The sequence below is a fragment of the Harpia harpyja genome, chromosome 16 (genome assembly GCF_026419915.1).
Source record: "Harpia harpyja isolate bHarHar1 chromosome 16, bHarHar1 primary haplotype, whole genome shotgun sequence".
In the NCBI taxonomy this organism is placed as follows: Eukaryota; Metazoa; Chordata; class Aves; order Accipitriformes; family Accipitridae; genus Harpia; species Harpia harpyja.
Window position 1 is genome coordinate 18,623,576 of NC_068955.1, and position 17,961 is coordinate 18,641,536.

General features: G+C 36.3%; 1 protein-coding gene across 10 annotated transcripts in view; it reads left to right on the forward strand.

Annotated features, from left to right (window-relative positions):
• SOX6 (SRY-box transcription factor 6) overlaps positions 1 to 17,961 on the forward strand; it is a 384,457-nt gene that overhangs the window by 159,467 nt on the left and 207,029 nt on the right. For all 10 annotated transcript variants that reach the window (XM_052811160.1, XM_052811166.1, XM_052811161.1 and 7 more), the window contains one exon: positions 767 to 977. In XM_052811160.1, the coding sequence (XP_052667120.1) occupies positions 767 to 977 (211 nt within the window). The remainder of the gene's footprint in view (positions 1 to 766; positions 978 to 17,961) is intronic.

Below are 17,961 nucleotides of genomic sequence, written 5' to 3' on the forward strand. Positions count from 1 at the left end.
GACAAGGGAGATGAACCCTTTTTACTTCTCTTTCTGTGTTTTTGGCTATATAACAAACACCTTCTCTGATACATGTAGTCTCAATAGTGTATCAGCATATGCGACTTGCTCTACCGTAAACTCATTTCCTTGCTCATTCTTGTCTATGTTAGCTTGGAGAGTAACATCTCCTTTTGTATATTAGAAGCATTATAACCTTCATTCTTTAAGAAAAGGGTTTAATTTAAAGAGCAATGAGTGAGCATGGGTAGACACATACCATAAGCTTTATTTAACTGTGAAGTAGATTCCTTGCTCCTCAGTTATTATTGGCCTAACTCTTTCTGGTTTTAAGTTATGTTGTTTTCCATTAGCTGAGGATCTATCCAGGAATAATTTGTCCTTGCCTGTATTTTCTTTCTTAGTGCTACATGTATTGCCCTTACTTAAGGAACTAAAGAAAACTGGAAAAGCTTAACAAATTCATTGAAAAAAGTGTTAAAAAGTGGCTTGTTTCTGACAAGGAAAATCCTTGATGAGGAGTATCTTAGGCATGAAGTATGATCATTAGAAGCATGGAGAGGACTGGCCTTAAGGTAAAAAGAGCCCCTGTCAAGCACTGAAACTGAGAAATTCAAATCATAATGTTCATTTCAGAAACTGGAGGATACATGTAGGTTCATTAGTATTACAGAGTAACAAGTAATGCTTTCAACTTTTACCTTTTTGAGATCCTTCTGACGTAAGAGAATAGCCTATGTTTTCACATTGTATTGTTTCTTTGCAGGAGTCAGAGAGTAGTAAGTTATGTTCCCTATATTCCTTCCGAAATACCTCTACCTCACCAAACAAGCCCGACGAAGGAGGTCGTGACCGCAGTGAGCTAATGACCAGTGTTAATTTTGGAACACCAGAACGCCGCAAAGGAAGCCTTGCAGATGTGGTGGACACGCTGAAGCAGAAGAAACTAGAAGAAATGACCAGGACTGAGCAAGAGGGTATGTGTTGGATAAGACCGATACAGTTTCCTCACCCCCAAACCCTACAATTTTTAGGCATAACGAATGTGTTGGGTACCAAAAGCCAGAAAATTGCATAATTGGCAAAGGCGAGGATAAAGTTATTCACAGGTTACCATGGCAATGGCAGTTTGAGATCCATTAGGAATTTTAGACAAATATGCCAGTTTTTTAAAACTTTCTAAATTGTGTTGGTTGTCTGTGAGTCAAAGCAAGAATGTTGGTTTAGGTGAAAACTCAACTCTTTCTTGAAAGATTATGATGAATTCTTAACTGGTTGTAGAGTTGTGAGGGATATTCTTCAGTGGTATTTGTTCTTTTTCTTTTAAATGGCTAGGAGAATGGGAAACAGTTTTAAGTGTAAAGACTACCTACTTCTGACCCATACATCTCGAACTGTGGTTGAAGAAATACATTTTTTTACAGTCTGCTCAGGTATTGTTACAAGTGTTAAAATAGAGAGATGAAAATGAAGACAAATCTTTGAGCTCTAAAGCAGTTTATGTATTCAGTCCTTATTCAGATATTTTCATTGACTTTGCTAAGATTTTGGCCTTGATAGGAACTAAACAGAAGTGGAGCATGAGTTTATCAGTATATGTGTGCACATGGTCAGGGTCCACTATGAAAATCTCTCTTCATGTCAAATAGAATGAAGTCTTGGTTGCTTCTACAACAATACCTTCTAGTCTGTGAGCTCATACATGAGTTTGAACCAGGGAAGATGTGAGAGGAGGAGGCTCTGAAATAGGTAAACAGGTGTGGAGGCATCTGTGTGGATTCTGTTAGTTATTTTACCAGTGTTGATTTATGGCATTAAAAATAACCCAGGAAGAGTATTTGTAACATAGTAGAACCACAAGGCAGTAGAACTTTTTGATCCCTTTTTTTCTTTGAAATATGAATACGTTCAATACGATGAGTTCATACCTCAATTTTATGGTATGGTCACAGTGCACTTCAAACAGGGCACTTCAGGATCCCTTGGCTCCCTGTAACAATGTAAATTTCAATTAAAATTGATGCTGATACAATAATATGTTTAAATATGGGATAAAATCATGTAGAGATGGAAGTAGGCTTTCAAATTTCTTGGCATAATTGTTAAATGCCAGCACACAGATAAATGTGTTCCATAGGTGTCCTTTCTGAAGCTGGTGAAACATCTCTAAAGAGAGAATGTCCCAGATTCTTTACTACCATCTGTCTGTTTTCAGCTGTAAAGATCACTCTTTTAAAAATTGCTTTCTTAGATTTGGTGGTTAGACTAAGAAAACTATTTTAAATGTTACTTTGGCAAAGTTGTTTTTTACAGTCAGTAACAGTCGTTCGACACTCCATGCTAATCAAAGGTCTTGGCTCATACTTTGCTGCAGGAGTATACAAGTTGCTGTTGATTATAGTGACACCACAGCTAAGACTTTTCCAGGAGTATACTGAATGGTGTGCTAATAAAAATGTGCATCAAAAAGTTTAAACATAGTATCTTACTGTAAGGATTCAAGCATTTCATAGCTTATTTTTGTATGAATTCTCAAGAATTTTCTGCACTTCCTCTGTATCAGTATGCACTAGTTGATTTAAGAGAGGTATGTACACAGCAGAGAGATGCCTCTCACTAAGTGTGAGCCTTCCATGCTGTATGTTCTCACCAGCTGTGAAATAAAGGTCATTTCTGACCTATAAAATAATCTTGCCTTTTATGGACTGCATTATACTGGAAAAATATTCTAAAGTCTGCCTGTAAATTCAAAGGTAATTGACTGTATCTTCATGTTAAGTTCTTTTCAATTCATCCAGCATTTTCTGTAGAAAAAAAGGTCACTTCCATTTTACAGAAAATAATTAATGAACATCTGACTTGTACCATATAAATTAACATGGAAAAATCATTAATAGAAAGATTGGAAATTCTTCAGGATATTCCATTTAGGAAGTTCCATGGTTTTAAACTTCTGTGTAGACTAGGAATACCAAAATTCTTATGACAGGTTTGAATACCTATTTCAGTGTTCAGAGGTTTCTCTGAATTAAAAAGAAGTAAACTCTCCATACTTGTTTGATTGGAATAAAACAATATTTTAAAAATAATTACGATGTTAAGACTCTGATCTTTGTTGTGACTGTGAGTGCTGCAACTGACTCAGTGCAGGGTCATTTGGAGAAATGAGGTCTGAGATTATGAAAATGTTTTACCACCTTATAGTCTCTTTAAAGCAACCTAATTAATAGCCTAATCACACATGTACCATACATGATGCTCTTTAACATCTGTCCTTTAAAATAGATTTCTATGGAGTTCTTTTCTTAAAATGGTGTGCAGCCAATGCTGTTGAGGAGCCCTTTGCACAGAAAGTCCTGATCTGTCACAAAATTGCTTAACCAAATTAAAAAAACACCTGCTGATTTTTTGAGCAAATAGATAGCATAATATAATTGCTTTAATGAATGTAATGGGGAAAAAACATGTATTTCTACTGTATACTACTGAGTAAAATCTGGGGGGCTCGAAGTCTTGCATCACTCCTTTGAATAAATTAATAGTACATGGTAGCATCTTTTATAGGGAGAAGCCCCATGACCTTCGATGTAGCTGTGGGAATTGGGCTAACATACAGTCATATGTCAAGTTAATTGTAGAATTAGAAGTGGAATAAAGAACTCGAGAATTTCAGTCATCTGCTCTAACCCCCACGCGAGTACAGCAACAAGTCTCTTTTAATGTTATTGTAGTAACTTTCTGGTCCATCTCTAGGATCTGAATTTGAATAATATGAGTTGCTGGTGTCAGAAACTTAAATATTTTGTGGTGTACCTTCAGATATTAGATGTCTGTTATGCTTGTATATACTACTTGTGGTCTCCGTTGTACCTCATAACATTGGGAAAGAAATATATACGGAAAGACTTTGTGGTGTCTAAATAGATATATTTAATCAGAGTCCCTTGGCTTCTGAAAATAAGTTGTCTAATGAGAATTTCAGCTGAGCAGCTGTGACTGAGGAGGTCAACAGGCATTGCCTAAGAGAATATGGCCCAGCTGGTTAAATCTGGTTGTTGTAGTGATTTAAATGGTCAAGTGCTGCTTGTAATCCAGGACCGTCTGTTTGTAAAGGAAAGAGTGAGTGCTTCAGCATAATGTACAGCTGTTTTAATCTCTCTTTAATAATAGTGCTTCAGCCAGTGTCATGTCTTGTGTATAATACTGGAAACATGAGCGCCTCATACAGGACTGAATATACCTTAGGTGTATGTAGGTTTTTAGGATTATTTGTGGTTTGAACAAAGATTACCAACATTACAGGATAAACAACATTTTTTGACTTCATGGTCCAGTATTTGCATACTTTGTACATTAAGGCATTCCTGTGTCTGAATTTGTAATGATTTGGAAATGAGAAAATTGATGATAAAATTGTAACTGGGGAAAAAAAAGAAAAAAAGAATGCTACAAATATTTAGAGTTAATTTGAGTATGTGAAGACTTTGCTAACATGTGTTCTCGTAAGACAGAAGAGGTCAGAAATGAACAGGTGTCTAATTTAATCAACAACACTAGACTCTAGGGCCTTTTGGATAACTTCAATATATTCATCATCTTAGTTTTTCTATGAGCAGAGGGATTGTTTTACTGGCTTTTTAATTTGGAAGTATCCTCCAGTACAATCAAGTATTAAATCTCTTTACAGCTCAAATGAAGAGTTTATGTTAGATAGTATGGTCAGAATGCTTCTTTCTCTTTCCATCCCCCTTCAGTAAAAGACCTTTCTTTCAGAATATTGCTTATATTACTTTTGTGAGATAGATTTACATCGCCTGGGCTGTCTGAATTCTAGGCTGAGAGTTGGCTTCCAGACAACTGTCCTACTGTACTTCATCATAAGCCTCTACAAGCAATAATTAGTAGTACACATCTTGACTGTAGCTAGGAGAGCAGATTTCCCCCTTTCAGATCTGGAATGCTAGGTTGGCAGGTCAGCTGGCACTTCTGAGCTGGAAACTGGGCATGTCATTTCTGCTAAGTGCTAAGCCCTCATTACTCAGGGCCTGGATTCCTAATTCACTTTTGACCTTGATTCTGAGCGATGTATACAGTATCATTTGTCAACCAAGCTCAGTTCACAATTCTAGCACAAGCTTTTTATAAACTGCTTCCCATTCTTGTTTCCTCCTTGAAGACCATAGCTGAACATTCAGAGATCAAAGATTTTTACGTATGCATGTTGGAATAATGAACATCTATATAAAGAGTAGTATATTCATAAATTTCCATCTATTCTCTGTCATGTGCACCTGTTTGTACTCTCTCATTATAGGTGGATATATGTAACTCATAGTGATATATAATACGTCTAAAGATATCTAAATTAAAAATTAAGGATTCACATGTATTATTAATTTTATATGCAATAGGGAAAATCTTACTACTCTACTTGGTAGTGGTGTTTTTTCTGATTTTGTGTTTTGTTATTTTTATTGCTCCATTTTCATTAGCTAATAATTATTGAAGGCTTTCTTTTATATTGACTTAAAATAGATTAACACTTCCCCTCTAAAATTTTCTATCATGCCAGTAAGGACAGTATACTCAAGTACTGCACACACAAGTATGTACATATATCCTGTTGACTTCACTGGGAAGTAAAGAAACTTAAACTTTCACATACTGTGTTTTATAACTGGACACTGGTAAACCATTTTGGTTGTAATTTTATGCAGGCTTTTGGTTTTTTTGTTTGTTTTTTTGTTATTGTTGTTTTGGGTTCTTTTTTTTTTTTAATGGATTCTGTGTGTGTTATATTGTATTAAAGGAATGGAGAGTTTCAGTTTTGTATTCTTTGTTTTAAGCTTTCCACAGCTGAGAACAGACAGAGTTCAGGCATATACTGTTGTCCTCTGGTATAGTTTTAAGCACAACCCTTAACGATATTACGTCAGGAGTTCTCTTTTGTGGATGAGGTCTAGAAGTGAACTACTGACTATCTGTAGTCAATGAATATTTTTGAATGTTTTTCAGAAGTTTTGCTGAGATTTAATTCAAGTTATCTGTCTTGTGGTGTGCTCCATACTCACACTTTTAACTGATGAAGGCATGATCCCTGGTTGTCCTAATACACCTGGCATTTATAGACCCCCGTTCTTTATTCTTCAGTTTTCTTGATGGCCATAGGTATTTTGTTCTGTTTCAAGGCTTCGAAAATGTTACTGGGATTTGGTATTAGGATTATGCAAACTAATTGTTAAAAATGAATTAATGCTACTGTTCTATTTTTTGTGATACTTATGGAATTGTAAATGGTAACTGGTGTTCCTCTCAGCTAGAAAGAAGCTGTTTGGATGTGGAAAAAACTCACCTTCTTCAAAATCCTTTCATCATCTTTGAAAAACCTTGCCACATCTGCTAGGTACCACCCTCATGGTGTTTCCCTTTTCTTCTTCTTAAAAATCATTTTTGATAAACAAATTCAGAATCAGTTATGTATATAGTTAATTTAATACATATATTTTACTTGCTTTTTGTTAGAAGCTGTATATGGTAGCATTTAGGCTGAGGAATTTTTCTGCTAAGCTCCAAGTGTGCTTCCAAAATAAAAACACAAAAGCCCAACAGTCCACAGAATAAATAGATGACTTGGATCAAGCTAGAGGAGAGATATGAGGCACATTTTCCTAAACTGCTGTTTTCTTGAATTACTTACCTCTTTACCATATAATTAAAGTGCAACTCATTGTCTCTTTTTTTTTTTTTTTTCATCCTATGATCTTGGTAGAATCACATTGGTCACTCCTTTTTCTTGCAATTTATGTTGAAGTTTTAGAAAAATATATTCTTCTATTTAGAGAAGTTTTATAGATCATAAAATCTCTAAGAATTCATTTGTTGAAGTGTACAGTGAATTCCTATGTCTTAATGTGTTAAATTAAAGTAATTTAGGACTGTTTAGGAACATTACCATAAAGAAAGTCGTTTCTAGGATTATTTTCCTGGTAACTAAAAGAAGATGCAGCCTAGTTTATTTCTGTCTGATGTATTTGATTTTTCTATCAAAAATTTGTTCTTGTTTGAAGCATAAATAAATTTAATGAACTTGTTTTAATGACATTTAGAATGCAACATATGTTTAGGTAATTTTTTTTTTCAAAGGCAGACCCAACCTGTGTAACCATACTGTATCTGGTCATTAATATTTTGTCTCATATTTTTATTTATCCTTCTAGGTATATGTGAATTTATGCATTTTTTATTATTTCCTGCCTTATATCCTTCAAGTCTTTCAAAGTACTGTTTTGTGATTAAATGCTATCTCACAATTTTTATTTAAGAAACTGGCACATGTTTTCACCTTTCCACCTTATCTTTGCATTTATTATCTGGCTGTCTACACTACAATCTTGCCCAGTGTTGTAGCATTTGAGCTTCTAGTGATTACTCAGGTTCTGTGTGGATTACAGTATACTAATTCTTCAGCATTTTTCAGTATGTCTCATGCTACATCTGAAAGTTTCCATTCAGTTTTATTTGTTCATGGCACAGAAATGGGGAACAGTACAGGCTTTTACATAGGTATCAGGAAGAATGAGATCTATATGAATAAGTCAATAGATTATGGAGACCATCTTTTTTGCTAAAAGGTTATCCTGTCCCTTCAGTTCTTAGCTCTAATTCAGGATTACCAACAAGAATGTGGCGAGTGTGATGGTAGCATTTTTTGTAATAGGATCTGCTGGAAGTTGCACGGAAATAGCCACATGAGGACCTGTGAGGTGGAAATACACCTTGGTTACTATCAGGCAGTTACCTAGATGTAGAATCTATGGCATTTTAGGGACCTTCTACTTTTCTGGAGGTTCAGTTTCCCAATGCAGGTTGTTCTCTTGTTGAAGCTTTGTACCTTTGCACCTCTACAAAATTATTGCTTTTGCTAATAAACAGAGTTGATCACAGCTCAAATCCTGATGTGGGGAGTCTGAAATTCAGGTCTCAGTTCTGAAGACTGGGACATCCCTTCTAGCTATGATAACTCTTCAATGTATTTTTGGGTAGAGGTTTACTTTCACCATTTTGAGATGCTCACATTACATTGAGGAAATGTCTTTATTCAGCCCTGAATATTTGAGATGAGTAAAATCGTTTTCATTATAACAAATGGGCTTTCAGCCTTTCCTCGTTGTCTATGAACTTGAGCTGTATACAGGGACAGATTAAACTGAAACAGGCCAAAATGTTCTCAATGCCAGCATCTACTGACCATTCCAACCAGTTCCTACCCAATGACTCTGTTTTCCAATGTCTTACCTTCAGGGGCCATGTCATCTTTTTCTTTAATCCCACTGTACCTCTCAATTCTGACATTGTCCACTGCTGGATACAATTTAATTTAATTTAATTTTTATTGTGTGATAAATTGTCTCCATGCTTCCTTTTTTGTATAATTTTCTGCACTATGCTCCTCTACATTTTTGTCTCCTTTTAGACATGGTATAAGATCTGCTATCTTTACACTATTTGTGTGTTATTAGTATTACGAAAGCATTATTAAAAAAGCACATCTAAAAAGCCAGCTTTTTCCTTAGGGCAGTAAGAAAGGCAAATTCAGTATGAATGGGTACAACTGACATTGGGCTCTGTGGTGAAGAACGTAAGTGAGTAAATAGCTGTAAAAATATGGAGAGTTGCTTCAGTTGCGTGATCTTGGCAGCAGAAAAATAAATTCAAACTTCATTGGTTTCTGATGTACTGTGACACAAACAAGGTTATGATCAGATCATGCTTTAAAATGGGAGTTGAAATACATTTTGTAGTCATCAGGTTAATATTAGGGACTAGACTGCAATACTTCCCTTCCTAAATTTGCTAATGTAAATATAAAAATAGGAGGGAAAGATAGGCCTAGAATGTGGCCGATCTTGTATGCCATTGTATTTTCCAAGTTCTGTAGGGTGAATGACCCGAGATTTCTTTCATGATGAACTTTAGTTTTAGTTGGTCTTATTTGCTTTGCCATTCCTGCTGTTTTGCAACAGGGCCTAAAAGTGCTTTAAGTGCTTGTGACTGGGGTAATGAATGAAAATATCTTTCCAGCACTGAGAGTATTGCATTAGACTGAATAGTCACCTTACTTGTAAAAGCACTATTAGAGAGGGGCAGCTGTAAGTAAGGATAACGATTTGTGTCCAGTGCTTATTTACTGAAAATTGTAAATGTATTATTTATTGAGAGCTCTCCAGACAGTGCTTGTCAGAATAAAAATGTCAACTCTAAGCAAAATGTTATAATACATAATAAAAATGCTAGGTACGCACTTTAGAGGTACAGCTAATTAGATCTACTTTTCTTAAAGAAATGACAGTAAAAATGCTCAGCAGCATATACATTTTAAATGCTGATATATTCCTTATTTTTCTATACAGTATTTGGTTTAGATACCTTATCATTACTTAAAAATAATTTTGACAACTTTATTTGGTTGCCACAAGAGAGACAGAGGCATTCGCTGCCTGGCTGCACGAGGCAGCTACATGCTCAGGCTGTCTTGTTCATCTGTCGGAGAGAGCAGCTACTCTCACCTCTGTGTTTTAGTCTGAAGCTCCAAGATGCCTATTCTTTCATGAGGGAAACCTGCCTCTGGTGGAAACAACAAACAATTATTAAGATTAGTCTTCAGCCGTGCTAATTAACCCCAAACAAATATTATGCTAAGGAGACTAAATCTATTCAACGTCAGTATTACTTTTGTGTATTATTAAATACAAGTAAGAATTAGGAAAAAAAAAGTAGTCAATTTTTTCCATTTAAAATACTACTTTATTTAAGTGTTAAGTATTTTTTAGACATTTTTATTTTCCCTGAAATTTGTAATGGGAAGAATTTGAGCTTAAAAGATTTGGAAATCTTCTAGAATGTTTTAGAATGTGAGGGAGGAAATTTGATTTTGAATTTATCCTTTTTACAAAGAACTGCTCAGTTCAGCATCATAAAATTTAGGATGTCATCATTAAAAGCACCTTTCTTCTTCCAAGTGTATCAGCCAATACATGAAAGATCCTTACTGTGTTTATTTCAGTGACGATCTATCCATGTTCTCCTGCACTCACTTTGCTGTTGGTTTCATAGAGCTGGAGAATCACAGAGTGGCTGAGGTGGGAAGGCACCGCTTGCGATCGTCTGGTCCAACCCCTGCTCCGTTCAGGGCAGGCTCACCTACAAGAGGTTGCTCAGGGCTGTGTCCCATCAGTTGTTGAGTATCTCCAAGGACAGAAACTCCACAACCTGTTCAGTATTTGGTCATCCTTACGATAAGAAAGGTTCTTCTTATTTTTCAAGGGAATTTCCTGTATTACCATTTATGCCCTTTGCCTCTGGGCCTGTTGCTGGGCACCACAGAGAAGAGTGCGGGTCTGTCTTCTTTGCTCCTGCCATCAGATATTTATATATTATCCCCTGGAGCCTGCTTTTTTCCAGGCTAAACACTCACAGCTCTCTGAGCCCCTCTTTGTATGAGAGATGCTCCAATCAGTTGGTTGTCTTGTGGCCCATTGCTGGACTCTCTCCAGTATGCTCATATCTTTCTTGTACTGGGGAGCCCAGAACTGGACACAGGACCCCAGGTGTGGTCTTAAATATGGTTTATTTTAAGGCCTCTAGTTCTGCACTGTAGGACTGATCCTGGTACCTTTAAAGCCAAGAAGGGCTTTATCTTGAATTTCACCGGTAGTATGCTCAAGGCCTGTCTGAGTCCTGTTCAGCTGTATCATTTGAGTTTTAGTCCCGCGTGTGTGCTCTCACTTCCCAGTGCATAGCTGATGAGCGCCAAGTGAAAACCAGGAACAAAACGTAGTTCAATACTCTGAACTACATGTTTCTGTGCTTTGTAAGTGTGTTTTGGATTGTGATGAATCCTTCCAATTCCCATTTGTAGCCAGGCTTCTTCCTTATTTACTCATTGGCATGTTGATCTCCAAAATGAAGCAAGAGTTAATAGTTGTTAATGTGTCAAAATCCTCCCTCTTCCTTATTACTTTAATAACATAAAAAAGTGGTGGTGTTTCTGTAGAGTTCAGACTGTGATAATAGCCCTTGTTAAAAACAGTTGTGAGGGCAAGTACTGTGTAAACATCTGCAGATAGCTCCTGTTAGCATTGCTCCGTCCTGACTAGCAGCACCCATTCCACTGCAGTCTTGGGTCGGTCTTTAACGTGGGCTGCCAATCAGTAAAGCTGTGCCAAAATGTCTTGTTCTACAGCCTAGCATTTTGGAATGTATCTAATAGCTGTTTTCTTTTATTAATCATAATGTATTTTTAGTTTTACTTACATAGGTGCCCAGAGTTCCTGGGCACAGTGCCCTATGTATGAATGCCTGTTTATTTTCATCTTGCTTTTTGTTAACTGTTTTACTTAATGCTTTACATAACCATTTGCTGTATTTCAACATGAAGCTAAAATGCACTGCTGCCTGCTCACATTTCCTAAAGAACTTGATGTGACATCACCTTCTACGGTGAATCATGATCTTCACTGAAACTAAAAAAAACCATCCTGAATACTCTTCTGTCTTTCATTTGTTTGAAAATGTTGAAGCAAGCAGGCTTTTTCACCCATCTGGAGGAACTCTGAACACTACAGTCTAGAGAGCCTGCAGTGGCACCAAAAACATCGAGAGCTCTGTACTGAATTTCTTGTTAGTCTAATACCACCTTAAGACAGAATTCTGTTTGCATTTATTGCTATGCTGTATGTGTTAAAGGATATGTATAAGGACAGGATTCGGCTCTTTCTACTCTATCTTAAAATTTACCTCCATTTTCAATATTTAAAACAGCTCTGGTTCTCAGAGTAGGTCTTAACAGTTCTTATCATATCTTAAATATGTAACAAGCAGATTACTTTTAAATATTTACAGTGAAACAAAAACTAACACATTGGGCAGAAGTTTGTTAAAATGTCAGAACAACTTGCTGTAGTGAAAAACAAATATTGAACCAAGTTTATTCCTGAGATGACTCTATTAATTTCAATGGAATTACTGCAGGAGTAGTCCTGGAAAAAAACTGTCTAGTTTTTGTATCATAATTTTAACATCTTTTTACAGAACTTTGAATAGCCCGGTAGTAATTTTATAGATCTGGCATGCACATGCATCACCAAGTAAAATAAGCTTCCTTTACTTCAGTTTCTGTTTCCTCTGTGGACTGTTTGTGTGTTTTTAGCTGTTTAAATGCAGTTGTTGCAGCTTTATTAATAGGTTTTATTATATCTGCAGTTACACTTTTAATTAAAAATTTAGTTGGAGCATTGGCTTCTCCAAGTTTCATTGTATTTGTTGTTCTGTGATATAACGAAGAGACAACATATCATGTCTGTTGCCTTTCTGTGTCTGTGTATCAGATAACACAACAGACAGTGGCCAGACATATAACCTCAAAAATCAAACCAATTTGTTAATGAACTAACAAGGCGATGTAATACATATCTCTGTTCAGTCGTTTCCCCCAGCTTTCAGTTATTCCTTAGAGCAAGAGCAGCTAGTGCTGTATCAACAAATTATTTGATGACAATAATTTGGCTGATGAGAATACAAGGAAAAAGCCCCAATCTAATTAGAAAACACTGTCTATTAGGTGGGAAAATGTGGCTAATATTTTATCTTTTACTGTAAAACTGCAATTTGCAACTTTCGGTAGTTAGCGATTTTTATGCCCCCCCTCCCCGCACACAAAATCATTAAAAAAAAAGCCAAAAAGAGACTACAGGATTTGAAACACAGTGGCCCTGAAGTGATGGGAAAATGGCCAAGGTGTCACAGCTAATTTCTGACCCTGCTTTATGAGTTCTGCTGTTCCTTATTCCCCTTGTCAGTCTGTGAATCCCTGAGGCTGTACAAACTGGCCTAACATCACTCAACTCCAGTTTTATATCCTCTTTTAGTAATGTTGAGTCTATTCTGTCCAACTTTGATTCAGACAACCTGCTTGTCTTGAAAAAGTGATATATTTAATCAGTGGCTCTGTCTCCAGCATAGCTCCCACTGCGTGAGACTAGAGCCAAAGAGTAGTGCAGTGGCCTGTCACTTCTGTTTGAATAGGTAATGTGGAGCCGTTCAGCCGAAGAGACAGGAGCTGGAACTGCTTGTTAGGACACATGATCAAAAGCCACTCTCTGCTTTCTGCCAATCAAGCCTCATGTCGCCTTGTGGGGCAGACATTAAATAGATTTTTCTGCCGTACACTGTGGGCACTCTGCCAGTTTGACATGTGAACTGTTACAAAAGATACCAGAGTTTCCACTGCTTGCTGACTGCTTTTAAATATTACCAAGCCCTTGCTGTCCAAAGTAGAATATTTTAAATAATGGATTATGATAAATTTCCACTACTATTAGGCAGTCTCCTTCCTGCTCCCAACAGTTCAAAGATATTTTTAAAACCAAAACTGTAAGTTGGTTTCTGAAAACAAGCAAGCAAACAAAAAACTGTTGAACAACCCTATGGCACATAGATTCGAACAACTGATTATTGTCTGAGAGTTACGGTGAGTTGTTGCTTTCACTGGTCCGATTTTGAATATTGTTTTTATTTTTGGTCTTTTTACATTATTTAATTAGATTTTCCTAGCTGAGATCATAGCACTATTTTATTATTCTGTTTATGTGGAGGGATATTAAAATTGGCTTGTTTTGTAAATTAGGTTGAATTTATTTATTGTCTTTATTGGCTGCCGGTGCAAATAGACATGTCTTAAAATGGCTCTATAGTTGTTTTTAGTTATACTTTCCCTTGTTTTTTTCCTCTTTGTCTACTACCCTTCATAACCACCTCAGCTCTTGTGCCCATGGCAACAACACTCAGTGGTGGAGGCTAACAAAGATGACATTTAAGCTTTGCCTAAGTAATGAATATTCTTTTGTGACTTCCAGGGCCACTGAATTTATGGCATTTTTTAGAAGTCCCCAGTACCTAGATAACTGCTTCTATTAATGTACTTGCGGTCGTGATACCCAGATATTTGCTCCCTCGTGCTTGCTCTTCCTGACATAATATCTTTTTTCTTTTTTTTTTTGGAGTGAAACTTTTTTACCAAAACATACCATGGCAATCTAGTGGAACTCATTTAAACAGTGAGCTACACATAAACAGCTGCTCCTTCAATAAGCCATTCTTTATAATACCCTTATTACCTTCTAGTGTCTCGAATTCTGATTAGTCAACAGTGCTGATTACTGCATGGCATTCCACTGCCCATCTTCCTTCTGCTCAGCTGCTCATGTCTTAGCTGTTACGTGATTACAGCACAACTTGTGCATTGTTTCTCCAAGTTGTTCTTCATATTGTATATCTTAAAAAAAGCCCCAACCAAACCCTCTTGAGGAGATGGAAAAATTTATTTTGAGTCACTATGAATTCCCTGAAACTCTGTGAATTGTTTTTGTACAACTGTGATCTTCACGGTCTGCGTGCTCTGAAACTCTCTAGTAGGATGAGTAAGTTCTTTAGATTTACAAGGGTAGTCTATAAATAAATTCCAGTTAAAAGAACGTTAGAAAACTGATGGTTAGTTATTGTGAAATTTGTAATATGGCAGAGCAGGAGAGACCAAAGGCTGTGTTTAAAAAAACAAAAAACCAAATCAGAAACAAGACCCAAAACCCACACAGAGCTTTGGCCTGGCTTTGCTTTCACAAAAATCGGTGGGTTCAACAGTCAGTAAGAACAGAGCTATGTCATGAGAAAGCAGTTTGGAAAACATACCCCCAGTAATACACGCCGAGTTTCAGAAAGATGTGTGGTGGTAGAAGGAATGCACAGAATGAGAATGGGAAGAGAAGGAATTGTATCACCAGTGCTCTGGATCTCTGATTTCTGGTCAAAGCAGCAAACGCAGAGGTTTGTTAAGGACATTGAAACTTTGTCGGCTGGTTTATAGGTAAATAGCGCTGTAGTGAGAACACCCTTGCTGTGGCTCCATAACCCCCCGCAGCTTCCTTTGGTGCAGCCCCTTAGAATCATAGTCCTGGTGAGTATGAAACGCTGACACACTCAAAACGCAACCCCATTAAAGGCCTTAAATCTGTCATTGTGCTCTGGAGCCTGTTCTGAAAATAGCAAAGCTCTTTTTGTAAATTAAAATCGGTGTGAATGGGAACAGATGCTGACATGCTTTACTTTATCTGCAGGGATCCCCGTTAGGGGGGAGAGGGTCAGTGAGGTTAGATGGTAGGAATTACTGCAAATGGGCAAAGGACAGGAGAGTCTAATATAGACATTGTCTTTGGTTTTACGCAGAGCTGTAATAATATCCAGTGGTTACTTCTGGTTGCTGGTAAGTCTGGATATAAGGAAAGGTGATTGTGTAATAATACCTTTAATTCCTTGGAGAATGCTGTCCCCTCTTACATCTGTTTACACAGATAAAGGGGAGGGATGCTCGCCCTGTTTTTCAGAGTTGCCATACTCAGTCAGCTCTGGATTCCAAGAGATTTTGAGTGTCCTCAATTCCCGTTTACTTCTGTGTTACTTGAGCTCGCTCAGGAACTCGTGGAAGGTGCTTAGCATATCCTAGGTTCAACCAACAAAAATTTTGTATGCAGTTGGACATTGGGTAGCCTTCTTGGTATTTCAGCATTACTTTTTCAGATTTTGGGTGAACTCTTATGTTGCATTAGAGTCACCATCAACTTTTAATAGTTTTTGAAATAAAAAAGTAGTTCTATTCGAAAATGTGCAATTTATTAAATGGCTTTGCTAGTCAATCTAAATAAATTCTTGTTGAAGATTTTTCCTGATTTAAGAAAAATATAGCAAAGGATGAATTTATTTATAAGAACTGTAATAGTTTCCCTCACTTCCTTTTATATTTTAGATTACCTTATAATTTTCTAAATCTACATGAACAATAATGATCAATTTTGTCAGTATTATTCACACCTTTTATTAATTTAGCATAGATGAATAAATGTGAATGTTGTGAAGAGTTGATTGGGAATAGATTTTAAATCTGACAGTTAGATTACAGGGTACCTAAGAAAAAATGGCTCTTTCACTAGGTACCTAGTAATTTAATTCTTGTTTGAAATTATTATAATTTATTACAGTGTGTGGGTCCTAATGAATGTCTACTATTAAATGAAAAGGAGAAATTGAAATTATGAAATTCTTTTAACTTGTATCTTAAAAATCCTCTTAAACAATTCAGTAGATATTAATAAGCAATGTGCTTTTCTTTCCCTTTTATGTGAGTGCAAACAAAAACATTTTTGCCAGTGCATAATGATATTAGATGAGTGCTGCTGGAGATTCTTATTAGAATCAAGACTGTCTTAAAATAGAATGGAATAATTTTATGTGATGAAAAATATCTAAAATTTGCTATCTTGATTAGACATTTAGACCTTAACATATGAGTCCTTCTTCAAGGAAAGCTCAAAATCATTCTCTAGAAGTTTTACCGTTGTTAGAAATGCAGACGTGTGTGCTGAGAAATTAAAACTTCTCAGCATTTTTCCTACTGAAGGAGTCAGTCATCAGAGGATGAGAATATAATAACATTATAATTTTACTATCATTATATAAAATCATTTTTCCACTTGCCTTATTGACTTTATTTTGAAAAATGGGTAGGAGAACTTGGTAAAAATGGGTAGGTATTTCCAAACAGAAGTGAAGAACAGGCTATAGTGACATTTTAAATAAGTGATGGAACACAAATGATATCTTTGCTAAGAGGACAAACACACATAGAAAATTCTGAGATACAAACTATATCAGTTGATACTACTGTAGCTCACATAAAATTAGTCCACTAATGGGGTTATACCAGGATAAAATCTGTTTAGAGAATAGAAGGCCTCTAGTTTTGTCTTTAACATACCACAGTATCTAAAATTATGTGAGCATTATACAAGTATCTGATAAATAAAAGAAGGTTGGAGGTTTCAGTGGAAATTTTGTTTGTAATTACACTGTTTACAAGTCAGTAACAGTTGTGGCCATTGGCGTTCACTGCTTTCAAACTGGCTCAAGTTTCTCATCTGTACTGTTTTTTTGTAGCTCTTCTACATCTCTTACTGGAGAGGATTTCCATTATTAAAATATTAACCAGCATCTTTCTACGAGTCAGAATGTATTTCTAAGCTGAACAAATCACTAGGGTTGCCTGCCATTTCTTGATTATTTTCTTTGAGTGGAAAACAATGCAGTTACCCTCCTTAGTGAAATCAACTTAGTACGAGTAATAAAATATTACCTCTGGTTACCTGTTGCTGTCTTGCAGCTGACAGATGGAGCACCAGTTGGATATTCCATTTTAAGGTACCAAGGTAGCATTGCATGCTTGCATCCTTTGAGATGCATGTGTCTTTTCCTCTGGTAAGAGTGTGCGGGATATTATTCCACCGCATGTTTCCTGGTGTGATGCCAGAAAGGAATAGAAAAAAGAACAGAAAAAAGAAAAGAGAAAAGGAGGCAAGTCTGTTTTGGGGTGTGGGTGTGATTTGTCACTTCAGTAATTTTTGCATTTTCATCAAGTAGATGTTTCTAAGTTCAAGTAGACATAGCTGATGCCAGTATTTTAAAAAATAGCCTGGATTTGGGACTGTATTTTTTTTTTTATATTCCCTATCCAAAATAAAAGGCACCCCAAATCACCATATTTGAAAATAACATTAGGCACAGAATAAAACTGGTTATGTTAACCCTTTGTGCTCTTTCTCACTGCACACAATTGTGGTGTAGAATCTGATTGTGTATGAACTTTACTATCTAGCTGATAGGATCCATTTCAAGCTACTAGTAGAAAAATGGAGACTGAACAGAATTTGTTCTTTTCAAAGTTCTAAAAATACTTGGGCCTTTTTCATGAGTTGAGAATTTTTATATGTTTACTGTTCTTCACTATAACCAATTCCAACAACTGCCCTGTTACAGTAAAAAAATAGGAGCATGCTAAAACATGAGCTGAAATATCCT